This window comes from Rhinolophus sinicus, chromosome 4 (assembly GCF_057876585.1).
Source record: "Rhinolophus sinicus isolate RSI-liver-muscle chromosome 4, RSI-T2T, whole genome shotgun sequence".
Lineage (NCBI taxonomy): Eukaryota > Metazoa > Chordata > Mammalia > Chiroptera > Rhinolophidae > Rhinolophus > Rhinolophus sinicus.
In genome coordinates this window covers 102,287,308-102,312,112 of record NC_142504.1, presented here as the reverse complement: position 1 = coordinate 102,312,112, position 24,805 = coordinate 102,287,308, and the positions used below count along the sequence as shown (strand labels likewise).

The 24,805-nt window shown below is 35.7% G+C and overlaps 1 protein-coding gene and 1 long non-coding RNA gene across 4 annotated transcripts in view; one reads left to right on the top strand and one right to left on the bottom strand.

Moving 5' to 3' along the window:
- POLI (DNA polymerase iota) overlaps window positions 1-20,545 on the bottom strand; it is a 24,380-nt gene extending 3,835 nt beyond the window's left edge. Inside the window, exons 1-9 of one of the 2 annotated variants that reach the window (XM_019721898.3) lie at window positions 20,377-20,533; window positions 18,879-19,001; window positions 16,566-16,730; window positions 13,463-13,615; window positions 11,030-11,266; window positions 9,118-9,296; window positions 8,202-8,293; window positions 5,704-5,834; window positions 528-733 (exon numbers count right to left, since the gene is read on the bottom strand). In XM_019721898.3, coding sequence (XP_019577457.3) covers window positions 528-733; window positions 5,704-5,834; window positions 8,202-8,293; window positions 9,118-9,296; window positions 11,030-11,266; window positions 13,463-13,615; window positions 16,566-16,730; window positions 18,879-19,001; window positions 20,377-20,524 — 1,434 coding nt within the window. In that variant the 5' untranslated portion in view covers window positions 20,525-20,533. Of the gene's footprint in view, window positions 1-527; window positions 734-5,703; window positions 5,835-8,201; window positions 8,294-9,117; window positions 9,297-11,029; window positions 11,267-13,462; window positions 13,616-16,565; window positions 16,731-18,878; window positions 19,002-20,376 lie in introns of both variants that reach the window. The other variant, XM_019721913.3, reaches the window with a different exon arrangement.
- Window positions 20,435-24,805, top strand: LOC148758430 (uncharacterized). Of its 2 annotated transcripts, XR_016021177.1 has the most exons (3): window positions 20,524-20,752; window positions 21,450-21,588; window positions 22,702-24,805. It is a non-coding gene; the product is annotated as an uncharacterized LOC148758430 (long non-coding RNA). The 2 variants fall into 2 exon arrangements; XR_016021176.1 differs by having other exon boundaries at window positions 20,435-20,752; window positions 21,450-24,805.

The following is a 24,805-nucleotide window of genomic DNA, read 5'->3' as shown; positions in this document are numbered from 1 at the left end:
ATATTCCTGTATACCACTATAAAATAGTTCAAAACCTCCAAAACAGGGAATCTCCATAATGGTTTTCTCTTTTATCCACTGATGCTTATGTTTTCTTCTCAGATCACAGTACAAAATATTTAATAGCAACCATAATATGACAGATACTACCGTGTTTCCCCCAAAAGAAGACCTAGTCGGACCATCAGCTCTAATGCATTTTTTGGAGCAAAAATTAATATAAGACCTGGTCTTATTTTACTATAATGTAAGACCAGGCATAATATAATATAATTAATATAATATAATACCGGGTCTTATATAGTATTATATAATATAACATATTATAAGACCAGTCTTATATTAATTTTTGCTCCAAAAGACACTTTAGAGCTGATGGTTCAGCTAGGTCTTATTTTCAGGGAAACACAATATATACATGTAAGTCATTCAAACAGTATCACCCAAGAGAATCTCTAAATTCTATCAGTTAAACACAAATTTAGATTTGTAATTTAACCACACAAATTCAGTAACAGTGTACTTACAAAACTGCGCTTGCCAGAGTGTGAAGTTGTTGATAATGATGGTGTTAAATAATAATCAATAGTCCCTTTCTTAGTAGTATTTAGTGCTTTGAGATTGCAGAAGCACACACTTAAAAGGGTTAGATGAAATGGCATCTTCACATTCACCATATTTCGAAAAAGTTTCATAAGTAAATCAACCATTGGTGTCATCACATCATAATTTCCTAAACAAAATGTTTAAGAAGACAATATCTAAACACATTATATCATATTATATCATAATTAATATTAAAAGTTTAATCTAATTTAAATTAAAATCCTAAATAGATATCATTGGGACATCTCAACAGTATATATGTGTAACTGGGAAATCTCAACATTAATACTAAATGCCAAATAAGTAAAAGTTTTCCAAAGGTTTGAAATATGGGACTTCTGGTTATGGTAGAATGATGATATCAGAAAATTTCCTCCATAAAACTGAACAAAACTGTCAAAAGCAACCATTTTGAGGATCTGGAAGTGAACCAAAGGCAAATAAAATGAGAAGTACTAATTTATGAAAAGCTGCTAGAATTTATGTAAGAAAGTGGGAGATAGCAGCCTTATTGCCTGGGGTTATACATCTCCCTTCACACAGCTCAGCTGGTACAGTAGTTCTACCAGGTGAGGCTGGCTGTGAAAGCCAGCAGCTTTGCTGCCAGAAAGGACAGGCCTGATTTGAGGCAGAGGGCAAAAGCTCATACCCAGCAGGGTTACCAGGAAAATGAACAAACTCGGTAGGAAACAAATGGAGCAATCGCACAGCTCTCTAGCATGATGCTGCAGTTGCGGTTGGGGTGAGTGAAGGATCAGTGAACCAACCATAAATTTAACCAGGAGGTCTGGAAATGAAAAAACCAGGGAGGGACTAGATAAACAGCCCTCACAATCCCAGCTGGCTGGGAGGATGCATGAACATGAAGGGGAGGACAAAGAGGGCGCAAGCTCTCCACATATCTCACTGGAATGGCAACAAGCACACCAGGGATGCAAGAGGGCCTAGCAGAAAATAAAAGCCAAGGCAGACTTGAGATCACCTAAGTTTTTAAAGTGTTCTCCAACATACATATATCTGCTGATAAAAGGCAGAAGAAGCCTTCCAGGCTCTTGCATTTGAGCAACCTTTGACTAATCATTTGCTAACCACTAAACTATGCAGACACAGGCATAACCTCCTCAGAAGCTAAAATAAAAAATTTAAATCAAAAAAAGAGAAAGCTGAGCAGACAAATCAGGGCAACACATGATAGGGAAGGTACATTCTGCAGCTTAAGTCCAGACAAGTTGCAAAACAAAAGAAAAAAATATCCATGGGAAAAAGAACCCCAAACTGCTACAATACATTATCCAAAATGTCCAGTTTTCAAAAAAATATTATAATATATGTAAGAAACTCAAGCGAGTGTGGTTGATATTCGGGATGGGGGACAGCAGTCAATAGAAATTGACTTTGAGTTGGATTTAGAAAGACTTCAAAGTTGCTATTACAGATATGTTCAAAGAATTAAAACCATTTTAAAGAATTAAAGTAAAATATTATAACTATCAAGAAAAGGGGAATATCAATAAAGAAACAGAATCAAACATACAAAGAAACAAAAAAAAGGAAACTCTGGAGTTAAAAAGTATAGTAACCCAAACAAACATAATCACTAAATGGGCAACCACCGTTTTGAGATGACAGATCAATAAGAGAACTTGACAGCTTAATAGAAATTATCTGATCTGAAAAGAAAAAAGAACTACACACACCTGTAGAACATTTTCATTTTCTTTCTTTCTTTTTTTAAGAAGGGTGCAGCTCACAGTGGCCCATGTGGGGATCGAACCGGCAACCTTGGTGCTATCAGCACCACGCTCTAACCACCTGAGCTAACCAGCCATCCCTAACATTTCCAAACATACCAACATATGTGTAACGGAAGTCCCAGAAGGAAAGGAAAGAAAAAGGGAAAGACAGAATATTTAAAGAAATAAGAGCCAAAACCTCTGTAAATTTCACTTACAAAAATTATTCTACAGAATCAAAAAGCTCAATAAATCCCAAGAAGGACAAACACAAGGAGATTCCACACTCAGACATATCACAAACTGCTATACAAGACAGAGATAAATGACTCATCGCATAAACGAGAACAAGAATGCATTATGCTTAGTAACAAATTGCCTCTCAGCTTCAAATTCACCCTTCAGTACCTGTTCTGTGATAATTAGTCAGGCTCCTTAAATTTTTTTCCATGAAACAAGTTTTGTCAGAGTGAGCACTCAGGAGACCATTAAAGGAGAAAGGGAGCTTCTCTTCCTGGTTCCAATGTACTGTTATTTACTTTTTCTTGCTCCCATTACATGGTCTGTTTGCAGTACATATGTGTGGGGACATCCAATAATGCTCTGCCACACCACACGTGTGGCACACTCAGTCTCTCAGCAACCTCAAACCCCAGCCCAAGCCTAATGACCATGTTACTATGGCACTACCAATTCAAACAGGGAACACCCCAGGCCAGTGCCATAAACAGTGCCCCAACTCATTCTGCACATCCAGCTAACAGTCAACTCATTCTGCACACCCACCTAACAGCCTTGACTTGCCTACACCCCAGAGAGTTGTTTCCTCCAGCTCTTCCTATGCAGGGACCATATCCTTCAACTATGTGCTAGCAGAAGAATATAGATTACTTCAGCATAACTAGCATAACCAGCCTCAGCTTGCAGGCATCTTGGAGGGTTGTTACCAGAAGCCCTCCCAACATGGCCACTGCATATCCCAGTCCATGCACTACCCTGCCCGTGAGCAAACTCCCAATATCCAACTCCGCCTGTGTGCCCACCAACCAGCCTCAGTTCATCCATGGGTCAGTGGGTGGTTTTCTCTTTGCCCAGTAACCATGAACCAACTACAGGCCAGGTAACTCAAAGGATTATTGCATCACCCAGTGTTCGGCAGCCACACCTTCTCTTTGAAGGGTAGGAAAACTCCTCTTTCCAAGTTTGTCCTTTCTTGGGTACTTTTCCTCAGCCCTTTACACCTTTATAGTCAATCCCCTATCACAGTTTAATCATTATGTTAAACTTTCCCAGTTCAAATTTCTGTGTGGTTATTCTCTCCTGATTGGAAGGAGACTGATAAAACTATTAACAGCTGACTTCTCATCAGAAATAATGGAAACCAGATGGCAATGGAATGGTATATTCAAAGTATGGGGAAAAAACAGTCAAGAATTATATATCCAGACAAACATCATTCAAAAATATTATTTTGGTCGACTATTCCATAAATTTTAGTTAAGTAAAATGGTTTGATAGTGTTGCTTAACTTTTCTTTTCAAATGCAAACGGAACATTCTCCAGGATAGACCATATGCTAAACAATAAAATTTGGCTTAATAAATTTGAAGGATTGAAATTACTCAAATTATATTCTCTGATCAACATGAAATTAAAGTAGAAATTAACAACAGAAAGAAATTTTGGAAATCACCAAATATCTGGAAATTAAGCAACAAGTTTCTACATAATTTTAGGATCAAAGAAGAAATCACATGGGATATTTGAAACTGTTTTAACTTCATGAAAAAGAAATACAACAAAATTTATGGCATACAGCTAAAGCACTCTTAAAAGGAAATGTGTAATTTTAAACTTGAATTATTAGAAAAGAAGTATAAAATAATAACATAAGCTTCCATCGTAAGAAATAAGGGGGAAATAGCAAATTAAACCTAAAGCAAATAGAAAGAAGACAATAAAGATCAGAGCAGAAATAAAAAACACAAAGTATAAAAACAATGGAGAAACAATTACAACAAAAGCTGGATCTTAGAAAAGCTCAACAAAACTGATAAAACATTTGCTAGAATGATAAAGGAAAAAAGAGAATACACAAATCACCAAAATCATGTATGAAAGAGGAACATCACTACAGACCTTACAAAAATTAGAAGAATTATAAGGAAATATTAACAACTTTATGACAACAAATTAGACAACTTGGATGAAATGTATACATTCCTAGAAGATACAAATTACCAAAACTGACTCAAAATAAATAGAAAATGTGAATAAACGTATAACAAATTAAGAAATCAAATTCTTATTTTCAAGTCTTTATAGAAACAAAATCCCAGGATCATGAATAGCCAAAAAGATTTTGAAAGAAGTAAATCTGGAGAATTTACATTACCTAATTTCAAAACTTACAGCAAAGTATCAAGACAAGCTGGAATTGGTATATGCATAAACACAGATTAATGGAATAAGAATGTCAAGAAATAAATCCTTACATTTATGGTCAATTAGTTTTTGACAAAGGTGCCATGACAATTTGATGGGGGAAAGAATAGTCTTTTCAACAAATCTGCTGGAACAACTGCATACCCACGTGCAAAAGAATGAACTAAGACCCTTACCTTACTCCACACATAAAAATTCCTCAAAGTGAATTTAAGTGTAAAGCTTAAAACTTTAAAATTTCTAAAAGAAAGCATGGGGAAAATATCTGTCACCTTTGGGTTAGGTAAAGTTTAGATATGACACCAAAAGCACTATCCATAAAAGGAAAAACAAACACAATGAAATACCACTATGCATACACAACAACAAGAATGACTATCATAAAAATAACTGACCATATCCAACGTAGGCGAGAATATGAAAAAACAGGAACCCTCATACATTGTTGGTGAGAATGTAAATTGTTACACCTACTTTGGAAAAAAGTTTGGCAGTGTCTTAGAGTTCAACTTATCATACAAGCCAGCGGTTCCACTCCTTGTAATCTACCCAAGACAAACAAAAGCATATATGCACCCACTGACTTGCCAGCAAGTGTTCATAGCATCGTTTTTTGTAATAGCCAAATAAATGGAAACAATCTAAATGCCCATAAAGAAGTTACCTCAATACCATATAATTATCATACTTTTGTTTTCTCTGAACTTGGGAAACATTCTTAACTGAGTCTTTACTTTTATAATCTATTAAAAAAACAACAACAAAGTTTTCTAGTGAAAATTTCTGATGGAATAAAGAAATTTAATAGCTCATTAACTCCCTGTGAAGATCCTCCGTCTTTGGATCATATTTCTAATTCAAAGTTTGCTTTTTAAAGAGTTTAACTTGCCAATTAAATTATTAGAAAATTAGCCCATACCTGTCCCTAGCTTGTGAATTATGTGGGATGGAATAGGGCACTGACGGCTCTCACGGCCACAGTGCTTCTCAGATGAATACCGACGGATTATTAATCTTACTGTATGTGGCTTCCTTCCATCTTGGCATACTCTAAAAATAAAGAGGACACAAGCAATTAGAAACAGTATTACCTAAAGATTTTTTAAGTTGTCTAATACACCTCATTTATCTAAAGGTGCCAGATTACTAACTATAACAATTGTTAATACAGTTGATAATTAGGCAGTAAGTAATAAAGGTCCCTGAATAACCCAAATAAATTTTGTGAAGTCTCTGCACTAAAGATCTGAAATTTCAAACGTACAGCATTCAGGCCTCACTTAGAAGAGAGTGCTATTGGAAAAAGAACAGAAATAAGATATAATTGTAACAAGCCATTTTATAATCCAAGTCCAAAATATAACTAAAAGCAACATATTAAAATCAGCATGAAATTTAAGAAACTGAATTATTCACTGATGGAAGAAGACATGAAAAATGACAAGATTTTTACACATTTGTTTAAAATATAAGATTACAAAAAGAAAAAAATTTAATGAGATTAACTTTGTCAAAGAGCACTCCCAAAAAACATCCAAGGGAGCCAGTAATAATATCACCATTATGTGACATATTAGAGTAATAACTTGAAAGATCAATTATATACTATATTTGGGGAGATAAGTACATATGCATGCATCTTAAAAACTGTTATATCTAAATGGTGTTGCTTTTAGTGTTGAAAACAAGTTTTAATGATATAGAAAATTTACTTAAAAAGCAGACAATCTAATTACCAGAGAAAATATACCATTACAGAATAATATTTTCCTTTTTATATGTATGGCAATGCATTTAAAATCATAAATGTAAAATACAAATATTGTATATTGTTAAACATACTCAAATCGAAGATTTCAAATTGGAAAATTTAGATTTTTTTTGGTAAATAATTTTTTTCTCTTACTGCTTTATCAAAAAATTTCTTGGTTGCTGCTTTGCTAAAATGATGACTATCTTAAATGGTTCCTGTAAACAAGTTACCAGTTTAAATGTCTTCCAGTTAAACTTGTTCTATTAAGTCATTATGCAATTCAAAGAGCATGATTTGGTTCCTATAACTAATTAAGACATGCTAGAAAAAAGGTTATATTCTAAGCAATCTTAAACTAGTGTCTAGAAGACGTTTTAAAAAATTAGAAGATTTTGTACCTCTTACATACCTATAGTATTAATCATCAGATACTCTAGAAGGAAAATACACTCATACACACTCAATTATTCTTTTGCCGGTCACTTAGATGGTATTACACCTCAATCACTGAAATAAGGGGCCATGACATAGAAGAGGGAATGGCAAGCAGAGATAAGGATAGTTAATAGTTATTTCACAGGTGTAGAGCAGTCTCATTTCTGGCTTGATTCTTCAAATGAGAGAACCTACAAAATGTATACTCCTTGTGGTTTTTCTATGTGCAGAACTGTTTCCAATGGCCAGGCCTTTCGCAACAGTCTTATATCTAGCAGAAGCAAAGCAGGTGACCCAGTTTCACTAGCATATCATGAGACCAGCCTGAGTCATATCACTGGAGCTGGGTCATAGAGTCAGCCCCAGATGCATGCAGCAAATGATGAACTGCATGGCACTGCTCAAGGCACAAGAACCACACTTCATGGGACAGCAGTTATAGAAAATTTCACTTCATCAGTTTTCTGAGACTGAAGAGTCATCTGAAAACCTTTGTTCTCTAGTCACAGTTAGCTTAGCCATCATTTAGCATCATTACAGAAGCACACCTACCCAAAACTGTTAGACCCCTGACATTCCATTTTGAGAAATCAAAGAAATGGGAGGAAAAGAGATAATACTCTTCTATGGAGTATTGAGAAATAGATATATGATGGCAAAGGAGCATCAGAAAACTAAATGTCTCGTTTAGCTTATGCTATTTGTACACTCATAATTCCAGTTGACATTTTTCATGTACTTATAGACCAGTAACCCTGCACACACCCACAACTATCCTCCCTGCTTCACACACACAGCCCCACTTAGCTATTCTTTTGTCTGACTCCATTTTCTTTCATGTCTGAGGCAAAGGAGATATAAGGCTTCTTCTGCTTTCTCTATCATTGTTGCTCTTAATAAATTCCTATCCTCAACCATCACAAATTTATAGGTATAGGGATTCTAGAGTTATCCATAAAACCTCTTTAGGTAAATGTCAGTAGCTTAAGATCTACTGTATAACCACAATGTTACTAAAAACCAATGGAACCAGACAGATTAAATTTAGTTAAGAGCATCTATGACTATCCTTCCAATAGTTTATAATGTAGAGAAAATCAGTGATAAATGATCTATCTTTACACTATTACTTTCCAGTTAATTTCTGAGTTCCAAGATAGAACATCAAGTATTCTTTCCATATACTACATACAGAAGATATAGGATGATATGGCAAAGTAGAAAATCACCTGTTCAAAAGACTAGCAAGTAACTCTTCGATCTTATTTTTAGCTTCGACTTCTGATGAACATTTTTTAAACGAGTCTTCTTCACTAAAGGACTACCAAAGAAGCACAAATAAAGGATTGTAAACCCAAAGAAGCATATCCAGTTATCAATATATGTCAAATAAATCAACACCTTCTTTACTAATTTTACCTCTTCTGCTTTGAGCCATTTAGTTCACCTTTGTATTAACTCTTTTTATCTGCAAGTTACTGTACTCCACTATAAAGTGCATTGGAAGTCAAGAAAATTATAAAGCTCTAGTACCAACTCTAAGCTTCGCTATGATGACAGCAAGGCTCTTTATCTCCTAAGACTTGAAAGTTTAACCTTGGGCACTAACTTATTAACGTTCCTAAAGTACAGTATCCTCCTTAAAAAAAAAAAGGGGGTGGGAGGGAGAAAAGGAGGGAAAAGGTACAAACAAACAATAGTACTACCTACCTTGAAGGTTTGATGTGAAGATAATGGGCTAATGTATATAAAGCACTTAATGAAAGTGTCTGTCACACAGGAAGGAAAATCAATCAATGTGAACTGGATGATTATACCTTTCTCCATTTTATAAATTACTAGACAACCCTAAAAACAAGACTTTTAAAAAATTATAATATTTTGCCTTATATACGTAATACAGGCTATTAAAATTAAGTAGTATTCAATCAAAGAGGCTAACTTCAGAGTTAAATGCTAATTCTTAGATTGAATTTAAGAATATTTATTAATCTAATATAAATTAGCCATCTCATAGGAAAGGGATCATGTACTAACCTAACAAGCAAACTAGAATAGTAAAACCACAGTATTAAAACTAGAAATCTTTATCTCAAATAATGTGACAACCACTACTCAATTAAAATAAACATCATTAGCACGCACCTGAGGTAGTCCAGAGGGTGTTACAGGAGAGTTATCCTCTCCAAAACTGAGCTTCTGAATACGCTGAGCAACTGAGATTCCTAATTCCTTTTCTAATGTTTTGGATGGAAAGGTTTGAAGATCACGCACACTACTGACACCCAAAGCTTCAAGACGTCTGGTAGTTTTATAGCCAATACCTAAACAAAAAGAAATGTATATGGTGTTACAACAGCTTCTCTCTTTAAAATAAAGCTAGGTAAAAATATTATAAATATATCAACCATGTCTTTAAATTTCATAATTAATATTTTGCTAAGATCAAACTTTATTGAGAACTAGGTTGTTCTTCTTCTGCTCAAGGCCTCTGAGTTATATGAACCACTTTGAAAACCTAACAGCCCTAGTATAATATAATGAATATAGAGGCAACCAATAAATTCTGTCTTGATAAAATTAAATTTTTACCACCTGTTATATAATACTGTGGAAGTATTTAAGAGTCATGGTTATTATTCATGTAAAGAAAGACTGTCACATATGCCAACAAATTGGATAATCTGGAAGAAATGGTTAAATTCCTAGAAGCATATAATCTTCCAAGGCTGAATCAACAAAAAACAGAAAATCTGAGCTGACCAATTACTACTAATGAAATTGAATCAGTAATCAATAAGCTGCCAACAAACAAAAGTCATAGACCAGATGGCTTCACAGGTGAATTTTACCAAACACTCAAAAAAGAATTAACACCTATTCTCCTCAAACTATTTGAAAAATTCAAGAGGAGGCAAGGCTCCCAAGCTCATTTTACGAGGCCAACATTACCCTGATCCCAAAACCAGACAAAGACATTACAAAATGAGAAGAGGGCCAGTATCTCTAATGAACATAGATGCAAAATCGTCAACAAAGTATTAGCAAACCAAATTTGGCAATACATTAAAAAGATCATACACAATGATCAAGTGGGATTTATTCCTGGTATACAAGGTTGGTTCAATTTCTGCAAATCAATTAACATGATACATCACATAAACAAAATGAAACATAAAAATCATACAGTCATATTCATAGATGCAGGAAAAGCATTTGACAAAATCCAGCATCCGTTTATGATAAAAACTCTCAGCAAAGTTGGACTAGAGGGAATATATATCAACATAATAAAGGTCATATATGACAAACCCACAGTTAATATCATACTCAATAGGGAAAAGCTAAAAGCATTCCCCTTAAGATCAGGAACAAGACAAGGATGTCCAGTTTTACCACTTTTATTCAACATAGTACTAGAAGTCCTAGCCACAGCAGACAAGAAAAGGAAATAAAAGGCAACCAAATGGGAAAGGAAGAGCAAAACTGTCATTATTTGCAGATGACATGATACTATACATAAAGTTTCAGTTGTCTTAAAAATTCACTTCCACAGAATTCTATTACAAGGTCTTATTCCTCAGCAATGTCACAGAAATGAAGTTTCACATATTGATTATTGATGGTCTATAAAAACATATTTGATCTTCAAAGATACAAACTTGCCCCATGACCTGATTAGGTCACTGAACCCCATGAGAAAATAAGTTTTCTCATCTTTAAAATAAAAACTTGGCCTAGATGCTTTGGAAGGTCTTGTGTAGCCCTAATATTTTACATGTAAACCACTCTCAAGATGCAATGTACCATATAAATATATGAACCAGGAACTGGAAATAAAAGAGCATATGCTTCCAGGTTATAACTTTCAAACTACACAAAAGTAAGTGAAACTAGAAAAGTACTTTTCATATATTCCCTAATACAGATTTCCTCCAAAAAAATTAGGTTTTTTTGGTTTTCTCCAAGTACACAGTTTCTAAGAATTTATTATATGTAGCTATAATTTTTAAAATAAAAAAATACAATAAAAACAATATATATCAATTTGACTTACCAGGCATTTCCTTTATGTGGTTCAAACTCTGAATAAGATCTTGAGAACTTTCAGGTAATAAGACTGTTTGTTGATTTGGTTTAAAGATGCCAGAAACTAATTTTGCCAATAATTTATTAGAAGCCACTCCAGCACAGCCAGTGAGACCCAGCTGATTATACATAGCTTCTCGCATCTCTGCTGCAATCTGAGATCCAACAAGTAGTCTGAGGTGCAAGGTGTCATGCAGGTTTATAGCTACAAAAACAGCCAATGTCATTAAAAGTCACCACAAAATCTTTTTTTTTTTTTTTTTTTTTACAAATGAGTGCAAAAAGGGTACAGGACTTATTTAACCTGCATCCACCCCCTGACACACACACCACCACACTGCGACCCACCTAACCTGTTATGTTCACAGGAATTCTGTAAACACTGTGTTTCCCCGAAAATAAGACCTAGTCAGACCATCAGCTCTAATGCGTCTTTTGGAGCAAAAATTAATATAAGACCCGGTCTTATTTTACTATAACTTATTTTACTTATTATACTTATATAAGACCGGGTCTTATATTAATTTTTACTCCAAAAATGGTCTGGCTAAGTATTATTACTGATGGTCTGGCTAAGTATTATTTTCGGGGAAACACATTAACTACAGCTGGAGTGAATTCCAAGGGCCTGTGATAGTGAATACATAATGCGAGTGATTATGAAAAGTGAACTCTCACAAAAAATTCCTGATATTAGTAAAACTTTTCCTCATGTTTGCCTGTAAATAGGCGTAAATGTAAATGTATTACATTAATAAGAAAGCCAACGTTACAGTTTTAAAGATCTGAACCTAAACTTTATGTAGTAGCTTTATGTGCTACTGAAAATAATTCTAGATCTGTACATATTTAAGTGATCTTTTATGAAAAGCGTAGATACATTATACAGAAACAAAATTTTCTTAGGTGTGAAAGTAGTATAAGTTATATCAGACAGTCCTTTTCCTCAGGGCTATTTACAAATGAAACGTCATGATGCCTGCAATTTATTTTTAAATGGCTCCCCGATCATTGAACCAATCAATTAAACAGAGAACAAAATAAAGCAAATGTGAAAAAATGATAACAACAGATGTACCTACAAGGAAGGGCATAATGAGTGTTCTCATTATACTATTCTGTCAACTTTTCTGTAGGTTTAAAACATTTTTTTTAACAAAACCTTGTGCGGAGGAGAAAGAAGTCGTGAAGAATTAGACATTTTCTTTTTAGGGTATGAAATCTAGCTCTCTGTAATATGTTTTAACTAATGAAGTCTGAGTTTGCTTTAAAATTATATAGACACATTAGGAATCTTCTTGCTACTTGGCCTTTGTAAGTGAGGAGCGCACAGGTACAAAAGACACAGGTAAAGTTCATGTCTAAAAGAGAACCATAGCTCTCCCCCCTTTCTTTAATATTAGGGAGGTGGAAACTAAAAGGGAGATTAATCAACAGCTCTCAGAAAAGGAGGATACGAGGAAGCACATGTTGAGACTCAGGAGCAAGAACATCAGGGCAAGTATTACAGAAAAGCAGAGTAGCTGGTCTTCTGTGTGGTATAATGTGGAAGTCACAAGCAGCATCACAAGATGTTTAGAGGTCTAATTAGATATTTAGTAGAGCTTATTGCAGCGTATTTTCAAATGCAAAATCTCTGGAAATACCAACAGTCCTTTATACTTTAATAAGTGAAAGAGATGAACCATTCTGCTTTCTCACTAAGAGTTGGCAAAGATTATCTGAACTAATTAAATATGAGCTTGCAAAAGATGTCACGTAAGCCTAGACAAGCTTCCATAAGGGGTAACACAGGAAGTCAAGGGGCAACATGAGGGTTTTGGGGGAACAGAAGGGAACAAGTGAAACAGTCAACAAAGGCAAATTTAGTCTACCTCAAAATTTTGCTTAAAGATAGTTTTAGGACAATCAAAAATTATTCTAAATAGCATACTGTTTACCTGAAAATAAGACCTAACCGGAAAATAAACCCTAGTATGATTTTTCAGGATGACATCTCCTGAACATAAGCCGTAATGCGTCTTTTGCAGCAAAAATTAATATAAGACGTGGTCTTATATTTGGGGAAACACGGTATTATCAAGCCAACTCCTGTAACTTAAGGATGACCCAAAGAGGTACGGCTCTTAAAAAGGGTAATGTAATCACTTATCGGCCTTTTGGCTAAGATCAAGTGTAAAAATGGCAATGCACAGACTGTCAGAGAAATGAAAAGTGCACAGAGCATTGAGCTACATGAGCAACACCTAATTTTCATCATCTTAAACAGATGACTGAAATATGACTATGCCTCCAACAAAAGCCAAAAATCGTTCAGAAAGTCAACTCATTGAACTCTCTGAACATTAAGAAATGTATGTACTTTAAAGTTACTAAATGGAATGAATACGAACCCACTTACACTGATTATTGTATACATGACCCGACACGGTCAGCGCTGAAAGTTCATCACTGTGAAGCTGCTGTAGTCTCTTCTCAACCATTTCTGTTAGATCCACAAAATTTTCATCAAATCCAAGTCTCTCAACAAGTGGACTAAATTCTTCCAACAATTCTAAAATAATATTGGAGTACAGCTGTAACAAGTTATAACTAGAATGAATTTACTATTTTATGTTTATATCAAATATGTTGTTAAAGGTTTTGCATATATTTATATTTCTACAACATATTTAATAAAGTCCTCAGGTTAGTGGGATTTTTTATTTTTTCTGCACCACATTTTGGGTAAAGGCAGTATTTTTACAAAAAAGTAAGTCCAAAATTGACATTCCCTGGGCACATATTCATAACAATACATTAGTCAATCTCCTAACCTATAATCTACAGCACATTAAACATCAATGCTTATAGTTAATTATAATCTTGAACAGTGTGTCAAAGAATAAATTATAATCTGCCTAGAAAAGTAAAAACAATAATGTACTGTATTTTCCATAGGAGTTTTTAAAGGCAAAACAAAACAAAATTTATAACTTCCAATTACTATTGAGTCAAAATGAGAAGTCACTTAATTTTCAAAATATACCGCCAATTCACTATTTTGATTAGCCATTCCCCGGCTTATTCTTTAAGGGCAGAGATGGACCACGACTTAAGTTTATTTGAACGTCCAGCATCTAGCACAATACCTAGTTCTTAAGTCAAATGTTTACTAAATTGAACCGAACCAAGATTTGATATAAATTTAAGAGCAGTATCAATTTTCATTTTTAGGATTAAGACTAACAACTTTGAAATCATTGAGAAGAATTTTCACTTCTCTCTGAATCACCTATTGATACCAGCTGGATGGAGAAAAACACAATTTTTTTCACCTATCAGGCAAAATCTTTACAATATGAGAATATCTAACACTCTCATACATACTAGCAATATGTCAGGACAACCTCAAGTACAACATACAGCAGTATTCAAAAATTTAAATGCAAATTACTTTTGATTTAGCAATTAACCTCTAGGAACTTACCTTATGGATACCCCCATAAAAGTATGCCAAAATTTGTACATGAAAATGTTTACTGAAGCATATATTTGTAAGAGAAAAAAGTTGGTACCAGCCTAATAATTCATCACTATCAGAGAAACTATATGATTTATCATTCAAAACAAGACATTTTTTTAAATAAAAGGAGCTATTAATAATTATGTAGGGATAATAGGCATAAAGTGGGACATGCTATCTTCATATCACTAGAGGACTGGTTAAAAAAGTATGGAACAAAATACAAGGAAATACTGCGCAGGCATTAAAAAGAATAAGGAAGGACTATATGAATAATATGAAAGATCACCAAGAACAAAGGCAAGATGCTCAACTCTTATGTATTATATAACCTCTTCTGTGTACATAAAAAGTTAACTTCTTAATATTCAGACACACATACAATTTTACATAGACGCACAAGTGCTACTTGGGAGTACAGTGTCTTTTCTGCTATCCCTTCGTCCCCTTCCCTCCCATTACAGCACTGTCTCTTCCCCTCCAGAAGGCAACTAATATTAAAAACCTAGTACATATCCTCTCATGTTTCTCTTCCTGTTCATATATACATGGGGGAGAGGGATTTGGGCTATTGTTTTATACATCTGGAAAACGTGATACACTTTTTTGCATCTTGCCTTTTACTCACTCAACAAGGTATATCTATCTTTATGCGTCAAAAATATACCATGTTTCCGTTGGACATTGTATTTTACTATAAGACTGGGTCTTTAACATAACATAACATAACACCCGGTCTTATTTTACTGTAAGACCAGGTCTTATATTAATTTTTGCTCCAAAAGACGCGTTAGAGCTGATTGTCTGGCTAGGTCTTATTTTCCAGGAAACATGGTAGCACCAGTGCATTCTTTTTAATGGCTATTCAATATTCCAATGCAGAGAAGTCAGTTTATTTAGCTATTCCTATCCTGATGAACATTTGTTTTCATTCCCTATTTTTACCAATTATGAACCATGCTACAATACACATTTTTTCCTTATGATTTTATTTCTTAGATAAATTCCCAGAGGTTATATCACTTGATATAATACATATCTTTAACATCAAAAAATGTTTCTCGATTTTTTAAAAGGCTGTAATACTTTATTTCTACTTTTTCTCACATTATTTTTTTGCAAGTATGATGGACATAGAATAGCATCTTATTAATTCAAATTTCCTTAGCCAATAATGAAGTTGCACTTTCTTGTTCCACATAATTGTTGGACATTGTGTTTGCCTTTTTAGTCATTTGCCCATTCATATCCTTTGTCCATTTTTGAGATTTTTTTCCTTATTAATTTATAAGAGCTTTTGGATGTATGACATTTAACACTTTCATCTGAAAACTGCTACAAATAATAAAAGAACAAATAAAAACAGTAGCAGAAAAGATAAAGGCTAATCCTTATACATTTTTTAAATTATATATTTGCAATCTTCGAGTACACACGCTTTCATTTTTCCTATAATTTACTGAAATACTAAGATTCAAACCCAAACTTTAGTACGGAAGAGTTTACCTACACTATACTATTCAGTATATATAAAAATTAAAAAAAGAATATACCCATTATTTTTGCTAATAGTTTTTAACAAATCAGTTTTTAATTATGTTAAACATTACAGAAGCCTCTCCCAACTAACACTAATGCATGGGAGTATAGCATATTTCATCATAATTCATTTAAATTTAAAATATTTGGCTTTCTTTGGTATATCGTCCCATTTTCTCACTTTTAAATTTTGTTTTACATTTTTTTCTCATATTCACATGACACGCAGTCACAACAGACTTCAAACTCCTTCCAACTTTACACTTTTTTGGTCAACATTTCTTATAACATATAAAGTCATCCTCATATAAATTTTTTTTTTAAATGGGCAAGACCCAAAATAAAGTTATTAGCAAAAAAGTACTGACTTATGGCATTTTACATTTATTAAAGATTCATGTAATGAATAGGCAGCCTATATAACAATTAATACTAAAAGCATATTGCCCATAATCTGTACCTGTAACCTTATATGACATCTCCCTGTAACGAGTCAAGTCTTCTCCATTAACTAATACCAGCTGTGGACACTTTTCTTTTGCATCTCTAACATTCATAAGTTTCTTAACTCCAAGTTCCCTTGCTTCATAGTTACAGGTAACCACCAAATATTTCTGCTGCACCCCTATAAAAGATAAATATTTTGTGAGAAAACTGAGCAGAACTGAAAAAAAATCTTAAAATGTAGTTTACTAATGCCGTATTACAATTGTAAATTGTAATGCAATGTTTTGATAAAAATAAAAAGGTCTATCTCAGTTTAAAAAATATAACCTCCATTCATCAAAGCTCTATAAAGTAAAATTACACAGAAATTACCATAAAGCAATATATTCTATGGAGTCTTCAGCATAAAAAGATACAAATAAAATCCTTCTAGAATTTTTCTCAGACAAAACCAGATTAATTTATATTGAATTAACTCTACTCTAAGCCTATGTTTCACCAAAAATAGAGCAGATGAAAACAACTGAGTACAATGAACTGTTACTGCTAGAAAATCTCTTATCTTCTGAGTAACTGTCCAATGAATATAAAGCAATGTTCTAAGTGCCAACCTACAGCAATTATCAGGATCTCCCTTCAATAAATGTTCTAAATATTGAATTATTCTTCCTAGTCACCTGCAGAAAAGATCAGACGGTGAGATGGACTTATGAGGACCTCTCCTTATCCAAATAATTAAATTATCATCATCTACAGACTGTATAAAAATGCTAGTTTACTGGTGGTTTAAGATTGCTAAAATTTGCTTTCCTCTTTACACAAGTTGATTTTACCACTGTAAAAGTAACGTCCATCTAAAACATGTAAAACACAAACATGTGGGGAAAAAAAAGGATTGTGTCCATTCCCCTAATGGAAGACAACTGTTTCTTAAATTTTGATACTATAAACAAGACAAAGAAACATTTCACACAAAGATCTTTGATGTGTCAGATAATGCCCCTAATAATTTAAGATTCATCAGTGAACTATTTACAAAATCAGATTGGTAACTCCCTTAACCAAAAAAGTAGTTTTTTAATTGCAGAACTAAATTATATGGACTCACACTAATATGTCACCAGCCCAAGTTAAGTAGTCATGTATTTGAGTATAAATGAAAATCTATTTTGCTTTCTCCTAGAAACTCTCAACATCACATCCTTCACTTTCCCAAATCATTCATCCCTGTCTTAACTACACAGTATCTTTTTATTAAGCATTATCTACAGAGCATCATGTGTTACAACGCAACTAACTGAAATGCTTTTAGGAGAAAATTTAGGTCCCTAATCCTAATTCCTTGACACACTTAGGAAAGTTTAAAGATCCTAAACTGACCTTAGCATACCAAAAACTTGGTTCTTTAGTAAATCAACTAAGCTAGATTGAATTAGGGTTTACCAAAACCAAACTAGGCAAAGGGTAGCAGCAGGTAAACCAAAATTGCTCTTTAAATCCTTACTACACATGTAAAATAAATTTTTGGAAATTTAGTTTTTCAATTTATGATATAATAAAGCTAAAACAAGGCAACATTACTAAAAATAAATTATCAGTGTAGAATTTCTTTGCTTTTTATTTATACTTGTGTTTTTATGGAAAGCTTGCTTTATATCCCTGAATACTTAGGGTTCTGTTCAAAATGCAACTATTTTGTCACAAACCAAGAGTTAATTTCAAAAAGGGGAGGATAGCTCCATGCTCCTAACTCCAAAGGCTGCCGGTTCAATTCCCACATGGGCCAGTGGGCTCTCAACCACAAGGTTGCCAGTTCAACTCCTCGAGTCCCACAAGGGATGGTGGGCTCTGCTCCCTGCAACTAGCAACAGCAACTGGACCTGGAGCTGAGCCGTGCCCTCCACAGCTAAGACTGAAAGGACAACTTGACTTGGAAAAAAGTCCTGGAAGTACACACTGTTCCCCAATAAAAAATCTTAAAAAAAAGGGGGGGGGGAGGATAGATGAAATCTTCTATTAAAATGTAACAAAAGAGGTTGTTTCTGAGATAAAAGGAATGTAAAATTTCAAACACTGAGAAAAAGACTAAAAGTTTATTATGGTCTTTCTGTTCATTTATTCATTTGTCTATATTGTGTCAAATTCACTATTTATTAAATGAAGTTTATAAAATTTACACCTGGTAGTGAAGCAAAGATTTTATCTATAAAGCACCTTAAGAACTGCTTCAAAAATCTTTAATAAATAAATCAGAACACAATAGACATTAATAAATGAGTAGCTAATCCTATTATACAATGAACATATTATCAAAGTCCATAATTACCTAAAGGTTTGCCCTTTAATTCCGGATTTGAGATCATTTCTACTTGTGCGTAAAAGCAATCCAGATCCACGTGTACTATAACTCTGGATGAAGGACTTCCTGCTGGCACCACCTGATCATGAACTGATGCACAATATGCAAAGAAATACAAACATATATTCAAGTTGCTTATCATCTCTGAGCAATTGGTTGTTCCTTAAAATACGGTAACTGAGAAAGAGTGCAAAGTAATTGTGAAAGTTTTTTCCTGGATTTTGTTGTGTCTGTCAAAGCATCTTAAAATTACAGACATGAGAGCAACCCCATCTACAGCAGGGTCTTCAGTCCTGTTTACTTACTTAGCATTTGTTTGTGAACTGTATTTTTCTCAAGATAGTAATAAATTTGATGGAAAGAAATCTTGATCAGCAATGGGTAATCCTGCCACTTGGAAGTTTAGAGTAAAACTTAGAGTAAATTGGAAGAAGCAGAAAAATGTAAACGCTGATTTCAACCAACTTAAAAATTATTCTAAGTGGCATATCCTTAAATTTCAAAAATTCATAAATACAAAACTACACAAGGCAGGATTATATTTAGCTCCCATATGAAAGCAGGATTATCTCGTTCAGTGCTGAATCCCTGTAACAGTGCCTGGCATTAACAGACTATTAATAGATACTCGCTAAATTGAAACAATGAGTAAATATATTTTGGATTTGAAAAAAAGACCATGTCATGGGGAATTGGGTGGGAGAGGATAAAACAGACGAGATTTCAGCCCTTAAAACCAGTTTAAAAACAAGGTAGGTTACGTGCAGTGATATTCTGGTCTGGATCCTGGAACAGAAATTTACAGTGGGAAAAAAAGGGTAAAATGTGAATAAAGCTTGTACTTTTGTTAATAATATTACGCCAAAGTTAACTTCTTAGTTTTGACAAATGCACCACGCTGACGTATGATATTAACGTTAGGGAAAACTATCTGCAACTTCTGTAAATCTGAAAGTTTAATCCAAAATTTAAAAGTTTAAAAGGGAGGGGAAAAAAACGGCAGGGAAGGTGAGCGCTGGCCCCGGCCCTGGATGGCGATACAAGCAAGGTAAAGCCCAGAGGCTGGGAGTGGGTCACCAGCGAGCAGGCCGCTGCAGACGTGCCTTGCCCTCGGTTCCGTGCCGAGCTAGTCCTTGCAGCCCAGGCTAAGGCCAGGCCCCGAACTCTAACAAGTGGACGAGGTTCTCTACTTCTGCCACCATTAACCGCTCGGGGGCCTCTGTGGCTGTCATTAAGCTGATTGCGGGATTACTAATGCACCTTCGACGGCCAAAGTGACGCGCCCACCCTGCTCCCACTAGGCGCTGCCATCCCTCTCGGGGTCCTTGGCCACAACAGGCAGCGAAGGGCAGCCCTCTGGGCTGAGCCCGGAAAACGAAAGGAACCATGCGAGGCGGGGACGGTCGCACCCCAACGGCCGCCGCCACCGCCCCGGGCGTTCGCCCGCCCCGCCCTCCTCATTTACACCAAGGGAGGCGGCCAGGCTCCTCAGGCTCCGGCGCACCCCACGAGCCGACTGCCGCCCCCGCCTCCTCCCGCTCCATGGCGCGAGCTGCGTTCTCTTCCTCGTCGCGGAAGCCTTCCTCCGCTAGCTCCACCCCCAGCTTCTGCATCCCGCTGCGGCCTACCGCAGCGCAGCTTCCGGCCGCTTCCGCCCGGTCTCCAGGGAAACCGTGGGCCGACCGCCCCCAGCCGCTCCGGTCGGCAGGATCCCGGCCGGGCGGCCGACTAGCCAATTGCCCGGAGGTCAGCGAGGGCTGGGAATCGCCTGGATGCACGTGCGGAGATTTCCTCTCGCCCAGTCGAGGCCGGAAGTGATGGATTGTCATCCCAAGCAGATGGTTTGTTTGTTTTTTTAGGCCTTGGGAGTTTGTCCCACAACACATATTTTCATTCTTTATCTTTACTCGGAAGCCAGCCTGTTCTCCCCATCAACTGTTAGTAAAATCGCTAACCCTTTAGACACCAAACGATTTATGGTGATGCGGGTGGGGGAAAGGGTGAAAACTATGGTAAGAGCAAGGCGGCCATGTAAACTAACATGATTAGCAAGTATGTTAAAGTTTATTGCATTCAGTTTGTTGTTTGATTCAAAGAGACTGTGCCAAATTGGACCCCTGAATTTGTAATCGCCTAAACCGAATAGGATTTTAATACGTGAGCTTTGGAGTCCGATCAAATCGCCAATCCAGACCCACCAACTTGCTAACTGTGTGACTTTGGGCAGGCTACATAACTACCCTGAGCCTCAGTTTCTCCACTGTTAAAATTTTTTTTTAAATGTCCTGAGATTAAGTGAATGAATAAACGAAAACTAGCATATACTTTGAATATTCCAATGTATATAACACACCTGGCACTTAAAAGATGCTCAATAAATGTTGTCTCTTTGCCTTCTGTTAAGATGCCTTCTGTGTTTCTAGAGAGGAAATCTCTCTCTCTCTCTCTCTCTCTCTCTCTCTCTCTCTCTCTGTCTCTCTCTCTGTCTCTCTCTCCATATATACATATATTCAAAAACATACTTTGTTTTTTTTACAGATTCTGCTCTTACATTAATAAATATGGATGTGAGAACCTTGAAAAAACCTGTCAAGGACACGTTGATACATCCAGAAAGGAGAAGGAATAACAGGAGAACCAGAGCTCCGTGGTTTGGAGACCAAATCTTCCTCTTTGGGTACTTTACTCTTAAACATCTGGACCAATTCCCTAAAAGTCTCCAGTTTTGGATCAAAGACACTGATTTAGAGCTATGCTGCTTTCTTTGTGAATGCGATTTGATAAGTCTAGTTAAAGAGCTTTTGAATTAAGTGCTTCATTGGCCACTAAGTGCCTCTTGGGCTATCATCAAGGGTCCGATTACTCATAGAAAACTAATAGGGTTTTTTTTCCATTTTTTTTTTTTTTTTATTCCTCCATGTTGAGAATGATACAAACCATGGAAATGCCGTGGCAGATTAAAACTGCTTCTTTATGAGAGCCACAGGCTCACTACACTCAACAGCTTGAGTAAAAGTGAGCCAGCATTGAAAAGCAACACACATAATAAAGCCCTCTTTAGTTATTTCATTTATTTCCCTGTCAATTGTCAAATTGAAGAGTGGCTTTTAATTTGGTAGAAGAATAGACAAGTGGAACCTTGACAACCTTAGGGGAGGAAGCAGAGCTGGCTTTTTTAGTGTGCCACCTATGCAGCAACACAGAGCCCCACGCTTGGTTTGATGATCTGTTATTGTCATCTTGAAATTCTTACTTGAACAAGGGAGCCTGCATTCCCATTTTGCACTAGATCTCACAAATTATTTAGCCAGTGCTGGGAACAAAGAGGAGAAGTGGCATAGAAAATGATACTTATAAAACACTTGTATGTCAGACACAGGGCTAAGAGCTTAAAACAGATGGTCTCATTCAATATACCCTAAAGCAGGGGTGTCCAAACTGCGGCCCGCGGGCCAACTGCGGCCCGCAATCCATTTTTTATTGGCCCGCAGCAAATTCCAAAAATATATTTAGTTTACTTAAATAAACCTGGTGAGGCAATATGTACTTCACCTCAAGTGAGTGGCCCGGCTGTTTGTATTTTACCGCATACGGCCCTTGGTGAAAAACGTTGAAAAAAGTTTGGTCACCCCTGCTCTAAAGGGTAGGTATCATCATTCTCATTTTACCAAAGATGAAACAGGCCAGCAGAGACTAAGGTGCTTACTTAAGATTATGAATCTAGTAATGGTAGATCCACTTTTCAGAATTTTCCATAGAAAAGAATTCATTAATAATGTTTCTTCCACAGAGGAAATCATTCCTTCTGCCCATTTGCCTTGGTGCTTCAAACACGAAGACAACGTGGTGTACGGAGAATAAACATCCCTTCAATATATTAGGAGGCATAAAAATAAAACTCATGTGTTATTTTGTTGTGAGATAAATTAGGGAAAGCAGGGTTTTTTGTTTCTTGTTTTTTTTTTAATTCTATAACCTTCCCTCAGTTTTAATTAATAGGTTTTAATCAAAGATGATTTCAGGAAATAAATATTTTGAGGCTGGATCATAATTTTATATTTAAGTGCAAAAACAGTTGCAAGGCAGACTAAACATATTCAATGAAATAAAATTGTGCTTGAAACAATATTCACGGAAGAGCGTGGGGTTGCAGAGAGTGTGGCTAGTGGATAAAGAAACTCAGGGCATTTTAGAGCTTCCAAGGTCAAGACTGTATGAACTTACATGTATTAAAGCATGAACACCCATGTCAGTGAAGGGTAGGGAAGTTATCATTGCCTGCTTCTCTCCTACCCAAATGGGCCACATACGGTTCAAGGTCATCGACATGAAGAGTGTGAGGGTATACATGACTGCCTGTATTTCATATTGGTGGGTGGCTATGTACTTAGAGGTTGACCATAGGGTCAAAGGAACAATTTGAATTGGCAAAGGCACAAAGAGCTTGATTTTGTAAGGTCTTTGGCCTCAGGCAGTGGTTCTCAATCGGCAGTCAGTTTTGTCCCCTGGGAGGTATTTGGCAATATCTTGAAGATGCTTTTGGTGGTCGCATCAGGGAATTGGAGCTCTGCACTGTCAGGATCTCGTGGGTAAAGGCCAGAGATATTGTTGCACATTCTACAGTGCACAGCCCTTCACAATAAAGAATTATCCACCCGAAAGTGTCATTTGGGCCAAAATTGGGGTACTTTGGTCTAGTAGTGTTTATACCATCCTGCTCCCAAATCCCTCCTCAGCTTAAGGTCTCCAGTTATAATAAAGAATTGGTCTTCAAATATGTACTTTTCATTATAAATGATATTTTTTTAGAGAAAGGAGGATATAAGAGGGAGACAAATGTCATTTAGTTGCTTTTCACTGTGGGAATCTACATTGTGAGGCTAAAAAGCAAATGAATGCATTTGCTAGAAAAGAGATTTAAGAAAAATATGCACACTTTTATGGAGCTTGTGAGTTGCCCCTAGGGTGTAAAGCTAATGAGTCAGAAATAATTTACAAGGCTCAGACGCTAAAACCAGAAAACACAGAAAGTCTTCAGATGGTTGAAAGCAAACTATAATTATGGTACACTGTTGTACAATATACCTGTCATGCAATATTTAATAACTTTCACCCAAGGATCTCAATCCTTTTGCATAAAAACTTAAATTGTCATAAAGACCCTCTCTCTTTCTCTCTCTCTCGCTCTCTCTCTCTCTCACACACACACTTTCAAGCTTTCTCAGTGTAACCTAAAAATACTTGCTGCATACCATGTGACTGCGGCTAAGAGAAGGTATAAGAAGCTGGAGTTTTTCTAACAGTCAGCTTCTCTTTGCTTTGACCTTTCTTTGTGGTTCTGTAGTTCTAATGAAAAGCCTGCATAGTCACTTTAGTAATGACATTTAAAATGTTGCTTCTCAGGGTGTACTGGTTGGCCTTTGTCTCGTCATTTTGGATAGAGAGAGGTGGGAACCGATGTGATCACAATACAAATCATTTGATCCCGGTTTATAAATAAAGTCTGCAAACTTTAGTCATTGAGAAAAAGAGAACTACTTGATGTCATATAGAAAGTGCAAGCAGATTAACTTAGGTCAGGTATACTGTGTTAAATTTATAGACACCTAACTTCAATGTAACAATTAAACCTTTTTCTGATTGCCAAAGTAATTTGTGATTATTATGAAGAATTTGGAAAATATGAAAAGGAGGTATGAAGAAATGGAAATAGTTACAATAATCCATAATCCTGGTGCTCAGAGATAACCACACTTTAATAGCCTTTTCATAAAGCACAATTTTAAAAGAAAGTTTTTGTTTTATTTCACAAATTACTGTATCTATTTCTTTGTCAAACCACAAAGACCACTGTGAGATGCATTGCCTGAATAAATAACATAGAAAAAACTTTA